At 37.0% G+C, this 16,506-nt stretch overlaps 3 protein-coding genes across 3 annotated transcripts; 1 reads left to right on the forward strand and 2 right to left on the reverse strand.

The window, feature by feature from the left end:
* Nucleotides 1–1,822: 1,822 nt before the first annotated feature.
* LOC111436787 (FRIGIDA-like protein 4a) lies at nucleotides 1,823–4,530 on the forward strand. Its single transcript, XM_023074523.1, has 3 exons — nucleotides 1,823–2,806; nucleotides 3,230–3,405; nucleotides 3,700–4,530. Exons 1-3 carry the CDS (start codon nucleotides 1,921–1,923, stop codon nucleotides 4,219–4,221), a joined length of 1,584 nt encoding a protein of 527 aa, XP_022930291.1. The 5' UTR covers nucleotides 1,823–1,920; the 3' UTR covers nucleotides 4,222–4,530.
* Nucleotides 4,531–5,668: 1,138 nt separating this feature from the next.
* LOC111436790 (late embryogenesis abundant protein D-34-like) lies at nucleotides 5,669–7,918 on the reverse strand. The gene is made up of 3 exons (XM_023074526.1): nucleotides 7,485–7,918; nucleotides 6,038–6,319; nucleotides 5,669–5,944 (listed from the first exon to the last, which is right to left on the reverse strand). Exons 1-3 carry the CDS (start codon nucleotides 7,803–7,805, stop codon nucleotides 5,777–5,779), a joined length of 771 nt encoding a protein of 256 aa, XP_022930294.1. The 5' UTR covers nucleotides 7,806–7,918; the 3' UTR covers nucleotides 5,669–5,776.
* An 893-nt stretch (nucleotides 7,919–8,811) lies between these two features.
* On the reverse strand, nucleotides 8,812–9,590 carry LOC111436792 (17.4 kDa class I heat shock protein-like). Its single transcript, XM_023074529.1, has one exon. The coding sequence runs from the start codon at nucleotides 9,305–9,307 to the stop codon at nucleotides 8,825–8,827; it is 483 nt and encodes a 160-aa protein (XP_022930297.1). The 5' UTR covers nucleotides 9,308–9,590; the 3' UTR covers nucleotides 8,812–8,824.
* Nucleotides 9,591–16,506: the final 6,916 nt, after the last annotated feature.

Raw genomic sequence — 16,506 nt, forward strand, 5'->3', positions numbered from 1 at the left:
TTTATTGTCTTTTCGGCTGAGTTATGCTCAGATTAATCATAGTTGTTTTCTTATTGCCTTTTCAACTGAGCTATGCTTGAGTTGATTATAGTTGTTTTCTTTAGCGAGTTATGCTTGGATTGATAGCAAAGTCATTATGAATATACTCGTCGTAATTCATGTAGGTTGTGGTAATAAATGGGCTAGTCAATCTTGTGACTATGGAGCTACCATTATGTTTAGGTGACCAATAGACCGAGGAATAGGAGACTTGAAGTATACACTTATTTAGTGAGTCAAAGATGCTTGGTTAAAGGAGTCTAAGATGACCGAGACGTTTCCTTGCTTAGGTGAGATGAACTTGGTTGTGATGAACTTAGGAAATTGATCTCTTTAGACTTTAAAAATCATATAGTGCCTAGTATGACTAGTTTCAAGTAGGTTGCTTGACTAGTAAGGTTGGTCGTGCAATAAAACAGCTTTCAAGTAGGTTGCTTGACTAGTAAGATTGATCGTGCAATAAAACGACTTTCAAGTAGATTGCTTGACTAGTAAAACTGGTCGTGTAATAAAATAACTTTCAAGTAGGTTGCTTTGGATATTGCAGTGACGATATTGTAGGGGAGGTCTTGCGGAAAAATAGCTCTCTTAGAGTGAGAGATCAAAGTTCTAACTTTATCCAAACTAAACTCAATAGTAACACTATTTAAAGTATTAATATCTTGTTGACATTTTTAAAATAATGTCCCGATAAATGACTGTGCCCCGTAGGACGATAATTTTATGAACATTTGACGTTTTTACAGAGAAAATTGTTGTCTTGTTCACCTTTCCCAATCTTACCTTCAAAGAAAAGCATTTTGCTTCAACTTTACCCCATTTCCTTCCTTCTTTTATTCTTACATTTTTTTTAGAATAATAAATTATATTAGATTGTTCTTCATTTATTAGTAAGATTTATAATAATATGGTAAAACAATTACTTAACAATATGGTATTTAGTAATGTTCAATCATGATTGAAATTTATAAGTAATTTTTTTAAAAAAAATTTAATTAAATAAAACGGCCATTTTGCCAAAATTTAATTTTCAAAACAGACAGCAAAAGCCAAAATTGCAAAACACATCATTGATAATTCCATAATTAGAAAAGTATTAAATGTATGTTTTTTTGTTACAAATTGAAAAGTAATTTTAGGAATAATTGTAATAAATATACTCTATTTAAAGTATATTTTATGTAATTGAATAATTTACACTTGGAGCAATATTGTATGAAATTACTATTCATTAATCTAATCATATAACTTTTTTATTCAACTTAATCATTATTTTAATTTACAGATTAAAATAAAATTTAAAGATTCAAACTTTATATTATAAATTTGTCTAATAAATTCATATATTAAATCATTTCAATTTATTAAATTAATAGCTCTATCTATTTGAATATGGATTTCTAGAAAATTGAGAATTTATTAATAGAAAAAATTAAGAACTTAATTTTTTTTTTTTTTTTAAGAAAAGGAATAAAGAAATACCTTTAAAATTCAAAATCCTTTCAAAATTTCTAACATTTGAGTATAACGACGTGTGAAATAAAGTATTAAAAGCCAAAACTTGTAATTTAAATAAATAAATATATATAGAAAGTTGAGGGAAGAAAAATAGTATTTAAATTTAAATCCAAAGCATTTGATTTCGGCGTATTCTAGAATTGTTTCACACGTAACTTTTGGACGCCGGTTTCCGGTAATTATCGCTTACGTGTCATTCTCTTATTCGTTCCTGTAACTTCAGTGTCTTGTCCCTTTGATTTATCTCTTCCGTTCCAAGTTTCATTCCCTCCTCTTCTTTTCCACACGCCCTTCCTCTCTCTCTCTCTCTCTCTTTCCACCGCCGAGACGCCGCCACCGCCGCCGTTCGAGAGTTAAAAAGAAATGGGGACGATCCCCGATCCCGGCGAGTTGACTCACCCGAGTTTTGATGAGTTTCAAAGGCAGACGTCTCTGATGACGAGCTGTACTCTGCTCTGGAAGGAGCTCTCCGATCATTTTACTTGTCTGGAACAAGATCTTCTTAAGAAATCTGAGGCACTGAGGCATAAAATTCAAACCCTAGACCATCAGACTAAGGAGTCTCTTGACGAGCTGGATAAGCGCGAGGTTAGTATCCAGGGCAGTGTTCAGATCGCGCTTAGTAAGGTCGAGAAAAGCATGGAGGCGGCGCTTAAAGCGCTTGAGACAGAGGACGATGAGAATGGTGAAGTCGATGATGGCGATGGATTGTTGTTGAAGCTGAAATCCTTCTGTTTGGGAATGGATTCTGGAGGATTTTGGAGGTTTATCACTGGTAAGAAGAAGGAATTGGAAGCATTGAGGGCGAAAATTCATCTGGCTTTAGCTGAATGCATCGATCCACCGAGATTCGTGCTGGAGGCCATCTCGGAGGTGTTTCCACTGGATAAAAGAGTGGAAAAAAGTGATGGAGGGAACGATTTAGGCTGGGCTTGTGTTTTAGTGCTTGAATCGCTGATTCCAGTTGTTGTAGACCCTGTGATAGGGAAGTCAAGGATTTTGGTTACACCTAGCATGAAAGAGCGCGCCAAGGAGATCGCTGAAACTTGGAAGGCGAGCTTGGAAGAGCGAGGTGGAATCGAGAATGTTAGAACACCAGACGTGCACACCTTTTTGCAGCACTTGGTTACTTTTGGGATTGTGAAGAGGGAAGACATTAATTTGTATAGGAAGCTCGTGGTTGGATCGGCCTGGCGTAAGCAGATGCCCAAGCTGGCGGTATCACTTGGCCTTGGTGATATAATGCCTGGTATAAATTCTTTGCATTTCCCTTTTGTTTCATATGGAAAACTGATATGATTTTTGATCTTGATCTTATTTTAGAAGCAAGAAATGGGTTATATTCTGTTCTTGCTCTATAAGATCCAACCATGGAACTATATGAGAGAAATGATCTGTAAAAACTCATTAAACCACATTTTAACGGATCAATGAGAGCTTTTATGCAAATTGCACGGCAAATATATCTATGAGAAGGGTTATGTTGGTAGCATATCAAATTTTCACAACATTCCATGGATTTGAGGCTGAGTGGTTATTTTGAAATTGATTGCTAAATGTTTCATTGTTCTTACTAATTGCAATGTTCTTATTCTTAAACTCGCATCATTTGTTATAATTACTATATCATGGACGACATTACTGTAATGGGAGAGCTGCTATCTATGTGTAGATATGATTGAAGAACTAATCAGCCGGGGGCAGCAGCTTGATGCCGTGCATTTTACATATGAGGTTGATCTTTTGGATAAGTTCCCTCCTGTTCCACTGCTGAAAGCTTATCTGAAGGATGCAAAGAAAGCTGCAGCTGCCATTTCTGAGGACCCAAATAATGCTGGCAGAGCAATGGTAGAGTTTATCTTAGTTCTTTACTTCACTATCACTTCTTCAAATCAGTTTTTTCATTCGTGTTTATATCTTTCATATGATGGTGAGTGAGGGATCACCAATGGGCTATCCATTGTATATCTCATCTGTTTGAAGATAATTGAAAGTATGTTATAGGCTATGCTATTTGTGTTTAATTGGTGTAAAAGGAATTGTCCTCATTTCCAGGTTCTCTGTAGTATTCGATCTCAATGGATTCTATTCAACATATCAGAGGCGGTCTTAATTGATATACGTTCTTTTTGTTTGTTGTAGCACCTTGCTGCACGAAAAGAGCAGTCGGCACTTCGAGCTGTCATCAAGTGCATTGAAGAATACAAGCTTCAGGCTGAATTCCCTCCAGAAAACCTTAAGAAACGCCTTGAACAGCTTGAAAAGGTTAAGGTTGAGAAGAGAAAGCCTGCTGCAGTCCCTGCCAACAAGAGAACACGAGCAAACAATGGCGGTCCTATGCCTCCTGCCAAGGCTGGTCGTTTGACGAATGCGTACGTATCTTCGTACCCTGCAGCTCCCGCATTCGTTAGGTCCCCCTCGCACTCTCAATACCCTGCTGGTGTCCCACCTTACCATTCCCCACCCTCAATGTATGGTAGCAGAAGCCCACCCACAAATCCTTACACTTACTCGCCTGAATCTGCTCCACATGCTGGATACACTTACTCACCGGAAGCTGCTCCACATGCTGGATCCTTTCCCACGCCTCCAATGTCATATCCCGTATATGGTGGTTACGGCAAGCCAATGGCCCCAGCATATCAACCAGCTTACTACCGATAAACATGACTGATCTCTGATGATGGTAACTGCTGATTTGATGACTCCGATCTTGTTATTTACTTTCATAATGGTTTGTCTGTAATACCTAACCATTAAACAGTAGCGATGTATGCGTGTTAATTGTGACTTTTCGTGCTGAGAAGCCAAACTCTAATGTTGATCAAACTTTAGCTGTAGGTTGATGGTGTAAAGTTATTAGGATGACCACGACAAAAACATTATTAAGTAGATCCTAATGTCATTTGGTCTTTAGTTGTAGAAAGGCTTGTCCTATTGCTTATATTAATCTCTTAGTCTCTTACTCGATCATGCCTATCATCCATCCGTATTTGAGGGTTATTTACTTTCATCCAAATTCAAATATTACCTCAATGTACAGATTATGTTTCGCCCAAGTGGCGTTTGATAGTTCGTCGTCATCTCTGATTTGCTGTCTGTGGCTATGAAGCAGGCAGGGCATGATCAGTCAATCTGATGCTTGTTCATGTGTCTTTTGAATTCTACCTGTTGCAATCTTACTCCTGAGCTATTGCAAATTGTTTATCAGATCATCGCTTAGCAGCCACTTGGTGGTAAAGAAACAGGAGAAGTTTTACAAAAATGGTTTGAAATTTGGATTTTCTTTGTTTAGCCTCAACTTCTCATCAGGTGCCTAAGTTCGTTTACTCATTTGATGCATTTTCGTCAAAGAATTCGATCCTTATTCTGAAGGTAACATGTTCATATGTTCACATGTCTAAATATTCTATCTTTAGTAAATAGTAATTTCAAATCAAATTCGTATCTCATAGATTCTACCTAGAAATAATTGAGTTCCACACATTATACACAACTTGAATCTGTAGTGGGCCAACCCGAATCGTCCTTGTCAATCTTCATCCAAACTTCGAGATATGCAATATGGTTTGACAAAATGGGGCCTCTTCAAAACATCTCAAGTGCATATATTTTGGCAATATTCAAATTATAATGAATGCATACGTAAAATCTCTCTTAACAAATAAGCAATTATAATGTATCTCTTAACAAATAAGCAATTATAATGAATGCATACGTAAAATCTATCTTAACAAATAAGCCAGCCAGCCGAGTAAGATTTGAACTTTGCAGACAATATTGACATAAGCTAAGAAATACGTTAATAGAATAGGCTATAGGCTAAAAACAGGATAGGCATATGACCCAAGTAGGAAGAATTGATGATAAATCACATCTTTATATTACATTTTGGAGCATTTTAACCCTAGGGGACGTAGACATGATTTTGGTAACTGATCTTACACCCAATAATGACACAACAAAAGTAGTAAAAACCTATTTAACATAAAAGAAATAAAAATAATTTGAAATAAACATGCGACATTCTATACAAACATGACTATAACATTCAACTACAGATAACACGCCTTAAACAAATATGATCGTGACATGGTACACTTAACAATTCATTCAAGAGTTTCATTTATTGAGCCAACATCGACCTTAGTTTTCTGCAAAGTTGGATAGCTGCAAGACCGCAAACCAAAGAACACATGCATTGCTGCTACTCTCACGCTCATTGATGGCGCACATTCTCATTCATCCTAGCGGCTTCTGCCATGGACTCCGCCACCCCACCAGGATGAGCTGCTACTCTCGCCTTGTTCCTCATCTCTGCACTCATTACCCCTTCCGCGTCCTGCTTTGTCACCACTTTATCTGCTGGCAGCCTCATTGCGGCGTCCTGTCAACCAAAACTACATATAATTTGCGACCCTTTTGTACCTGAAATTAAATTCAAACATTGTTTCCTCTGTTTTTGTTCGTTCAAACGTACAATGAGGATGTCCTTCAGTTTAATCTTATCTTCATCCTTGCTAACTCCGGAATTGAAAGCAGCAGCCGACTGAGCACTCGCTGCGAGTCCGCCCGGTATCACGACGTTGCTCCCTGTCGCCCTCACCTCTGCTGCTTGAATAGCAGCAGCATCGCTCTCATCAACCGGTTTATCGCCTGCAGTGTGAGCAGTCGCTTCTAGAGCTTGTCCTATGGTGATTGCATTCTGCTCAACAATGGCAGCTCCAATAAACGGCGTAGGCTCCACAAACTGCCCAACGACCTGCATTTGAAGGGTGAAAAACATGTTGAGAAGGAGTCCCACATAATTGATTTTAAGTTGATTTAGAGAATGACAGTGGATTTGGGTTTATAAGTAAGGAATACACGAGGCTTTTTGGAAAGAAAAAAAAAAAAGTCATGAGAGATTATGCTCAAAGTGAACAATATCATACCATTGTGGAGAGTCGTGATTCCTAATATGGGTATAAGAGTCATGTCTTTAACTTAGTCATATCAACAGAATCCTTGAAGGTCAAATAAATAAGTTGTGAGTCTCGAAATTGTAGTTAAAAGTAACTCAAGTATCGAAGAAAGGGTGTACTTTGTTTGAGGGGGGAAGGCTCCAGAGAAGAAGTCGAGCCTCGATTAAGGGAAGGCTGTTTGAGGGCTCCATAGACCTCAAAGGAGATTTTATAGTGTACTTTATTTGAAGGGAGGGCTCCAGAGAAGAAGTCGAGCTTTGATTAAGGGGAGGCTGTTTGAAGGCTCCATAGACCTCATAGGAGGCTTTATAGTGTACTTTGTTCGAGGGGAGGGCTCTAGAGAAGAAGTCGAGCCTCGATAAATGGGAGGCTGTTTGAGGGCTCCATAGACCTCAGAGGAGGCTTTATAGTGTACTTTGTTCGAGGGGCTCAAGAGAAGTAGTCAAGCCTCGATTAGGGAGAGACTGTTTGAGGGCTCCATAGTCCTCATAGGAGCCTTTATAGTGTCTTTGTTCGAGGGGAGGGCTCCAGAAAGGAAATCAAGCCTCGGGGAGGTTGTTTGAGGGCTCCATTAACCTTAAGGGAGGCTCTATAGTGTATTTTTTCTTAGGAGAAGGCTCCAGAGATGAAGTCGAGTGTTGATTAAGTGGAGGCTGTTTGAGGGCTTCATAGACATTAGAGGAGACTCTACAGTATACTTTGTTTTAGGGGACGGGTCCAGAGATGAGGTCGTACCTCGATTTAGGGGAGACTATTGGAGGGCTTCATAGACCTCAGAGGAGGCTCTATAATGTACTTTGTTCGAGGAGAGGATTGTTGAGATGGAGTCTGTCGTTGACTAATGATCATTAAGATTATGAAGTAAGCTTAAGAGTGTACTTTGAGTTCCCATCCCTAACAAAACAGAGTATCTCCCGATTTCATTTGACGTAAAATCAATGGTTTCAGAATTAAAATGGGGACCTGTCCGGCGACTTTTTCGGTGATGACTCGAATTCCGGGGACATCGGTCTCCTTGACGGCGACTCCTTGGTCTCTAGCAGCATCAGTGACATCGTCATGGCCAACGAAGCCAGAGCGCTCATTACGTGAGGCGGCAGACTGCATCATTGCGGCGGGCCCGCCCTTCTGGGTTTCACCGAACACCATGGTTTCGGCGGTTTGCATCATGTCAGCATCCACCGGCGGTATAGCCTTGGAGGCGAGATCTCCAGAGACGTTGAAAATGTCGCCATACTTGATGGGTTGTTGCTGTTGGTGGCGGCGCGGCTGTTCTTGGCTCATTTGCTTTCACAAAGTAAAGGATCCTGAAACAATCGGAGGAGGAGGAGGAGGGAATGTTGCAGAGGTCGGAGGAGAGGGATTTAAACGGTCGTTGCCGGACATTTGGAAGAAATTGTAAATGACACGTCACCAGACACGTGTTGAATTCTGTAATTCTATGGTACAGGTTTCATTGGTAAAGACCATCCATATTTAATCTTGATTGGTTCAAACTCAGGCCGAGATAGGTCGGTTGAGTGTAGGACAGACGTGTTTTAAAATCATGAAGCATGTCTATTGGAGAATATAACCAAAACATTTTTTATAAGGTCTGAAAATCTCTCTCTAATATACTAATTTTATCTTTGTAAGGGTATTAAAATCATGAGATTGATGGTGATAGGTAACCGGTTAAAGTAGACAATACCTGTTAGCAGTTGGTTTGCCCTGTTACAAAAATTGTGATATCGATGATATGTAACAGCCTAAAGTGGATAATATCTACTCGCGGTTGGTTTGGGCTATTACAAAAATTGTTTGATCGACGATACGTAGCAGGGACAATATATGCTAGCGGTTAGCTTGGGCTGTTACAAAAGTTGTGAAACCCCACATCGGTTGAAGAGAAGAACGAAAAATTTCTTGTAAGAATGTGGAAACCTGAAATTCTTTCTTAATAGACGCGTTTTAAAATCGTAAGATTGACGGTGATACATAACGAACTAAAGTAGACAATATCTACTAGCGTTTACAAAAATTGTGAAATCTCATATCGGTTGGAGAGAATAACAAAACGTTGTTTATAAAAGTGTGGAAACCTCAAAACCTCTCCCTGATCGACGTATTTTAAAATCGTGAGTCTAAAGAGCTATATGTAACTGATCAAAGCTGACAATATGTGCTAGCAATTCGTTCGTGTTGTTACAAAAACGGTGAGATCTCACATGAGAGTGGAACAAAAGATTGGTTATGAGGGTGTGAAAACCCGAAAACGTCTCTAAACAAAGCGCCGAACGATTCAATAGAAAGCTCAAATTTCATTAAATTCCTTTCAATATATGAAAAATGGAAACAGAGCGAGCAAGATTGACTAAACAATCCCCTTTCTTATCCCCCCACGCACCTTTTCCGGCGTCTTCCGTCTTCGGAACCGTCACGATCAGCTTTCCGCCGGCGAACGCGGCGGTTACAAGCTCCGGCAGAGCCGTTTCCGGCAGTCGAAATCTCCACGTATCGATTTCCAGTTCATCTAACTTCAACTCCAGAGCCCCAATTTGTGTAATCACAACCTTGAGGACTCCGGGATGGATATGAACCGTGTGCGCCCTAAACTCGCGGCGGAGTCCATCAGTTTCCGCTACGAATCGGAAGCAATCAGAGGTTTCGGAAATGGAAATATCGGCATCGGACTTAAAAAAGGGAAGCTCCAAAACCCGGCTGAAAAGATGGGGCAACCGCCGCAGTTTGTTAGGGTTTAAACCCGGAAGCGATTGAGGAGGAGAGATATTCCGGCTGGTCGACATTGGATGAACTTGGAAGAAACAAAGTGATTGTCTGGTAAAGAAAGGAAGGAAGATGGATTCCAAAAAGGAATCAAAATGTTGATCATAGAGTTGGTGTTCAAGGAAAGGGAAGAATCATCAACGAATTGGTGTTGGAATCGGAATTAATGGGTAAAGTGTTCGCTACGTCCCTAAAACTGCATTTTTCATCGATGCACTCCCAAATTTGTTGTCGACCTACAGAGTTACCGACTTTAATTCACTTCCCGTCATTTCGCTCAACAATTTTCTCAACCACAACGCTTGGTACAATGTCACAATTGCTACCATGAACTTGATCTCACGAGAAAAATAGTGTCACTGCTTATAACATTGTCAAGATATCAAATTTATATGCAGTGCTTTTTTCATTGTCAATGTCTCGGTTAAATCATTATTGGTAAAATCGACAATTTATTGTCAGATTTAATCCTCCCTATTAATTGAAGTTTTATTATTATTTTAAATAATAATAATTTTGATAGAAACTTATTTCCAAAATTTATATAAATGTAAATAAAAACTAATTGATATAAACCAAGAGACATCAATCATACCATATGCGAAAATGTGAAGAAAATAGGGTTGAAATTTCAAAATATATTTGAATTCATGCACGTTGAAAAAGAATAAAATTTCATGTTATTAATTTTAGGTGGATTACAATTTAGAGTCATTGTATTTTATTAATATATTTTAAGATTTTTTTATTTTAAGATTTAGAGGCGGTATAAAATCATGTATGTTGTATTGGTAAGTAAACTTGGAAAATATAGTAAAAGAAGCATATGTACTCTTCTTTAGTCCATGGGTAAGTTTCTTTGCAATTCTACATAGTTTAGGTTGCATGTAGAATCATTCAAGCTCAACATGATCAATCTTGGTTGTGAAGTGATTCGAATCTCAAACAAGTGTTCTTGCTTTGAGACATTTGATCAACAAGAATCATTCAAGCTATAGACGTGATCGATCTTACTTGTGGAGTGATTCGAATCTCAAACAATGTTCTTGCCTTGAGATATTCGATCAACAAGATAATCCGAATCTTACTCCCCTTGCAGTGATTTCCACGTATCACTAATGGCATGAATTATTTTAATATTTATTAAAAATATAAAAAATGAAATTTTCAGACATATAGTTATCAAAATAATAATTTAAACTTATTTGAAGTTTGCTGATGTATCAATGGGCCTACTAAGTGGTGTTAAAGAGCCCAAATATGGTCGGCCCAAAACGTTTGGTAATGTATTAATGGGCCTACTAAGTGGTGTTAAAGAGCCCAACATGGTCGGCCCAAAATGGTTGGCCCATTTTAACCTTTTGACAGAAAACACCCCAGCCGAATTTATAGCCAAAATTCACACACAAATTGGGTCATAAATTAAAAAACTATTCCCATTTGAACTTATTTATTAATATATTTAATATGTCACTATTTAAAAAAAATCAATAACTATGTGAAATCCAATAAATTGAATAAAAGAAAATTTTATTAATGGTATTATATGATAAAATGTCGTTATTATACAGGGCAAGGTGACCTAAAAATGTGTCCTATCCACAAAAAAAAATGACATATTAAATCATAAATGAGATTTAGTGTTGGTGCTACTTTATTGTATATATATATTTGTATAAAAACTTTATAAACAATTCAATTACATTATATTTTTTTAATACATTAATTAATTTTAATTACACTAATCTTACATCTTAATCAACCCAACTGAGATAATTAATATCATTTGACTTCAATTGAAGCACACTCAAACTTCCTTAAATCCCACTTAATCCAACAACATTATTACCCAAATAATATTAATAATAATAATAATTCTTAAATTTAATTTAATCATTCAAATTTATTCAAATATATTTTTAGTAAAAATTTAAATGATTCACATATCCCGAGACAGATGCGCTGCATTAACCAGCGCGTAACCTTCTTTCCCCTACCCCTCTTCTGGTTATGCTATTACCAATCGCGAGTAACCCCAGGGGCAGCTATTCATCATAAGACCGATCCTAAAGAGGGACTCTGGTGGAGGTGAATACGTGAGAGAGAGAGTGTAGGGGGTCTCTTCTCATTGGGCCCACTTGGATATTTGGGCTGGGGTCAAGTGAGTTCGTAAAGAAATTGTTTTGGCTCCCGAGCCAGAACGAGAAATAGGCGATGCAACTAATCAAAGTGAGACCAACTCGACTCGGGTATCGAAGAAAAGTGGATTTGTGTGTAACGAACTATTAATCGAAAATTTTTATGCTCGATAGAGTATAAAATTGATTTTTTTTTTTTTAACTTTTCATGCATAAAAAAAAAAACAACACAGAGAGAGGAAGGATTATTATTAATATTGAAAGGGAATTGAATGGTGTAGAGTGGAAAATTATGTAAAGGAGGAGGAGAAAGACGACATGTCGCGAACCTGGGAAGAAGTGGAGGATGAGGAGGAAGAAGAAGGAGAAGAGGAGTGGGAGGACGACAAGTCGGAAGAGCGTCTTCTCAAGATTTGCTTCATGCCGTCGGCGACTCTAACGGCGGGGTTAGATTTGAACTTCCGGCAAAAGAGCATGTGGGCTTTGACGGCGTCTTGAATCCCGGCGGACGGCGGCGGGTTTTTGGATCTGAAAATTTCGTCATGAACGGCTTCAGAACAGAGGCCACAGAGCCATTTGGCGTCGAAGTTGGCCTTGACTTGAGATATGTAATGCTGTGTGCACTCTTCTTTTAACCCACAGCACTCGCACTTCACTGTTTCTATCTCTTCCATTCAAGAACATCAAGAACATCAAGAACAAATGGCTATGGAAAGTGGAAAGCTCAAAGTGGGCTATGCCTTCTTTTTATTTTACTCAACTTTCTTTTCTCTAAAAAATTGTCTGCTCACCTCACTCACTTTTATGTTGTGTATTCCATAAACCTATTAATACATGTGTTTATAGTTACATAATTATTCACGAAGAAACCTACCCATTCACGTGTGTTTACGTGACTCGAAAGCTCGACTAATTCGAACTATCTAATCCAAATTATAAAAATTTAGTTGGGTTTGGTTGATTTCTTAAAAAATTGAAAATTTTGACACAAACCCAACAAACCTGGAAAATAGGGTTACTGTCCAACTCGACCTACCCTCCTTCTAAGATGATTATGAAGATTAAGAATATTTGACATTTGTAACCGACGTGTGAGATCCCATATCGGTTGGAGAGGCAACGAAGCATTCTTTATAAGGGTGTAGAAATCTCTCCCTAGTAAATGCATTTTAAAATCCTTGAGAGGAAACTCAAGAGGGAAAATTCAAGGAGGACAATATCTATAAAGAACTGGGTTGGATTGAGTTGTGAACGGTAATGCGTGGGGCGAGGGTTTGAGTGAAAAAAAGAGAGGTAGGAGAGGGGTTGGGTTGAATTAAGAAAGGGAAATGTGCCATAATTTGCTCCATGTTCTAAGGGAACATGGGGCAATGGAAAATGAAAGAAAGGTGGGTCAAGGGTGGCCCTAACTTGGCCCTTTCTAGCAATTAATATTTGATGCTTTGGTCCCATTAAAATCCAAAAACCAAATATGTGGAACTAAATCACTCCACTTTACACCTTTTAATTACCCATTTCTTCAATTTCTTCAATTTTATTCATTTTATGCTCAAAATCATTGCTTCTAAGTATATGGAAGTGTATTTTCAAGTATGTTTGGTGGGTTCACCAATTTACACATCCACTTATGCAAACCATTTCTTTCACTCTTTTATAAACTATACCCTTTACTTCAAATTATCGTCTTTATTAGGAAGAGGTTTTTACACCCTTATAAGAAATGCTTCGTTCCCCTCTTCAACCGATGTGGGATCTTACAATCTACCCTCTTGAGGGCTCAGTCCCAGTGTCCTCACTAGCCCACCACTCGGTGCACCGATGTAGGATCTCACAATTCACCTCCCTTACGGGCCCACCCCCAGCATCTTCACTAGCACATCATCTAGTCTCGGGCTCTAATATCATTTGTAACCACATAAACCCACTAATAGTAGATATTGTCTGCTTTGACCCGTTTCGTATCGCCGTCAGCCTCACAGTTTTAAAGCGCGACTACTAAGAAATGTTTAGTTTCACTCTCTAGCCGATGTGGGACCTCACAAATACGAATCAACGTGTTTACTAAATGGATTAGATGGATATTTAGAAGATGTTTGAGAGTGATTTTAAAGTTTTTAATTATTTATCCAAATTTTAACATAGTTAGATACAAAGTAATAATGTAATAATGCAAACAACTTTTTGGCTTCATATGAATAATATAAAGTTCCAAACTTTAACAAAAAGAAAGTAACATATTTAAAAAAAAAAAAAAAAAAATGAAAAAATATATTATAATGATATGCTTTGTTTTTAATTATTTAGTCATGTCCTATTCTCATGTTTTGCCCCCAACAACAAGCAATTCAAATTTTAATTTTTAATATTTTTTAAATCAGTGTGTTATAAATGATGCAATAATGATTGTTTGTTTGCATCATTAATTAATTTAAAGGGCTAAGACTAATTTTAAAAGCGATCATATCATTAGGGAATTTAGAATTAATGTCACATTAATCCCATAGCCACCTTATGATATTTTAGATTAAATAATTTATTTTAGAAATTTTTTTAAATATCTAAAATAATAAAGATTTAAAATCTTAGTGGTGGCTATTTTTAGCATACTATTTTCTAAATGAATAATATTTTATTCAAAATCTAATTATTATTGAATATTTTGCCTATCAAAATTTAAAATTTGTATTATTTATTTTTTCAAAGGATAGTTAAATAATTATTAAAATAAAATCTAAATCGATCCTTTAAAACAGTTTTTTTTTTTTAAACTTGAATTTCATCCTATTAAATTTATAGAAAATTTGATAATTTTTTTAATAAATATTTAAAATTTTATCTTTAACACAATTTATGTCAATTAAGATAAAATTTGAGATGATTAAATAAGAGTTTAGATAAAAAGCGTTCTTATTAAGCTTTTTTTCAATCTCAAACTTTATGAACTCAAAACTATTTCGAATCTCGAGTCAAACAAGATTTTAATGTAACGTGAAGTGGACTCTTTTCTAAATGGTTTATTAAATGATTGATGTAACATATCAATTAATCATGAAATTAAATGCAACATTCTGTAATGGAGGGCGGTGGTTGTGGTGGTGGCGGCGGCGGAGCAAAAGCACACCCACTCCGACCTCTCTTTATTTATTTATTTATTTTAGGTGTTATTTAATGGAAAAATTAAATGCATTATAGTTAATTTGAACAACTGGAATTTGATGTAAACACTCAAACATATCATATCAAACTCTCCCACCAATATTTCTTCATCAATATGTTCTTGAATTTTGTGCAATATATGCATGTGGATTCCATTTAATATATAGTTTTTCTTTTAATTTATTTATACTATATTTCATTTTGTTATCTTGTTATCGTATAGGTGAGAATTTTATTATAACGTAAAGATTTATTCTAACTGAATTTTAACTTTCTCTAAATCATAGGAATTAAAATTGTAATAAAAACATTTTGGGTACCGGACGATTTTTCAAATTCATGTCATGTCCTCGATGTGTGATATAAAAATAAAAAACGTGTGTACTAATGATCCAATAATAAATTGAGATAAAAGAATCGAGTCAAAAGAAATAGTAGATAACGCGTAATTGGTTAATACACCGTTTCGATCATGTGATCATATGAGTAAACTACATAAACATTGGTCATTAGAGTTCAAACTGACCGAGCGTAGACGTTGGCTAGAATGATTGGCATGTAGGGTCCAATTCAGCTGCATTTAGGTGAGCAAACGATAAAGCTACATTGAGGTCGACGACTCGAGTTGGAACTGATTAAGCGTAAATGTTGGCTAGAATGATTGACATGTAGAGTCCAACTCATATTTAGGTTATAGATGATCGAGCTATATCAAGGTCGAGGACACGAGTTTGGGCTGATAAAGCGTAAATATATATAGGGTAGGTATGATTGAGATGTGGAGTATGTAGGAAATACTTAAATGGAATATGAAAAGAATATGAGAAGTTTGAGAGAAAGGGAAGAAACATGTGGGGTTGGTGAGAAGCCCTAACAGTAGGGATCAAATGTCACACTCAAGACAACTAAATGGTTGTCCGGTGGATGTCCGGTGGATGTCCGGCAACCCAAATGGGCTTACAACGAGTGTTCGGCTTCTCATGTCTCATCTTCATTGCAATAACCCACAAATCAAATCTACCTAAAATCTTCTACTCAATAATCAATCATGTGTGTAAAGAAAAAGAAATCGACTTCATTTTCCCTCCCGCTTCGTAGCAATTTTAGTTCTTGATATTGAATGAGACAAAATAAACCCAAACCCAACCCCAACCCGAACTGATGAGTTAAGCTCCAAAAACAAAACAAAAATGGGCATACTTAAAATTAGATGAGGAATATGAGAATATTTTATTTTGAAAGACAATTATTATTATGGGGTTAGGTGAAGTTTGTTCAAGAAATTAATGAACAATACAATCTTCACATGGCAACCCACATGCATTCCCCCTTCCTCTCCCGGTTTCTTTTGTTCTAACTCATATCAAATCAAAAGACGGCAGAATGCTCGTTATTGGGAGATCCCATGTCGGTTGGGAAGAAAAATAGAGCATTCTTTATAAGGGCGTAGAAACTTCTGAATACGTTTTAAAAACTTTGAAAAACGTCCAAAAAAAGAAAACAAAAAAAAAACAATATCCGTTAACGGTGGGCTTCAGACTCATTCAGAACACAAACATACAGCAGAAATAGGAGCATGAAATAGGAGCATGCAATAAAATCCAGTACTACTATTGAATGGTAGCTGCCTAGCAACTTGGGCAGGTTTCTGGCTGGTTTGACGACTCATAAGGAAGCTTTTTCTGGTTAATGAAATTGGGATAGGAATGAGAGTATGTGGCAAAAAAACAGGACCCACCATGTGGACTGCAGAATCCGCCAACCACATGAGACGTTTCTTTGGGTCCCTTGATGATGCACAAAGCCATGTCCATATCCAAATGGAAAGGTCTATGTGCGCCAGATATAGCGTTAATCAATGTCACAATCTACAAGACTCTATTTGATTCTGGTCGGCAGCAATGTTTGGCAATCTATGAATTGTT

The sequence above is a fragment of the Cucurbita moschata genome, unplaced genomic scaffold (assembly GCF_002738365.1).
Source record: "Cucurbita moschata cultivar Rifu unplaced genomic scaffold, Cmos_1.0 Cmo_Scf00060, whole genome shotgun sequence".
Lineage (NCBI taxonomy): Eukaryota > Viridiplantae > Streptophyta > Magnoliopsida > Cucurbitales > Cucurbitaceae > Cucurbita > Cucurbita moschata.

Excerpts from the sequence above, each read along its gene's own strand:
- LOC111436787 (XM_023074523.1), top strand. The coding sequence starts at position 1,921 with ATGGGGACGATCCCCGATCCCGGCGAGTTGACTCACCCGAGTTTTGAT. Across the intron at positions 2,807-3,229 it reads CCTTGGTGATATAATGCCTG|ATATGATTGAAGAACTAATC; the intron begins GTATAAATTCTT and ends ATCTATGTGTAG. Across the intron at positions 3,406-3,699 it reads ATAATGCTGGCAGAGCAATG|CACCTTGCTGCACGAAAAGA; the intron begins GTAGAGTTTATC and ends TGTTTGTTGTAG.
- LOC111436790 (XM_023074526.1), bottom strand. The coding sequence starts at position 7,805 with ATGAGCCAAGAACAGCCGCGCCGCCACCAACAGCAACAACCCATCAAG. Across the intron at positions 6,320-7,484 it reads CCGAAAAAGTCGCCGGACAG|GTCGTTGGGCAGTTTGTGGA; the intron begins GTCCCCATTTTA and ends CTTCAAATGCAG. Across the intron at positions 5,945-6,037 it reads AACTGAAGGACATCCTCATT|GACGCCGCAATGAGGCTGCC; the intron begins GTACGTTTGAAC and ends TTTGGTTGACAG.
- LOC111436792 (XM_023074529.1), bottom strand. The coding sequence starts at position 9,307 with ATGTCGACCAGCCGGAATATCTCTCCTCCTCAATCGCTTCCGGGTTTA.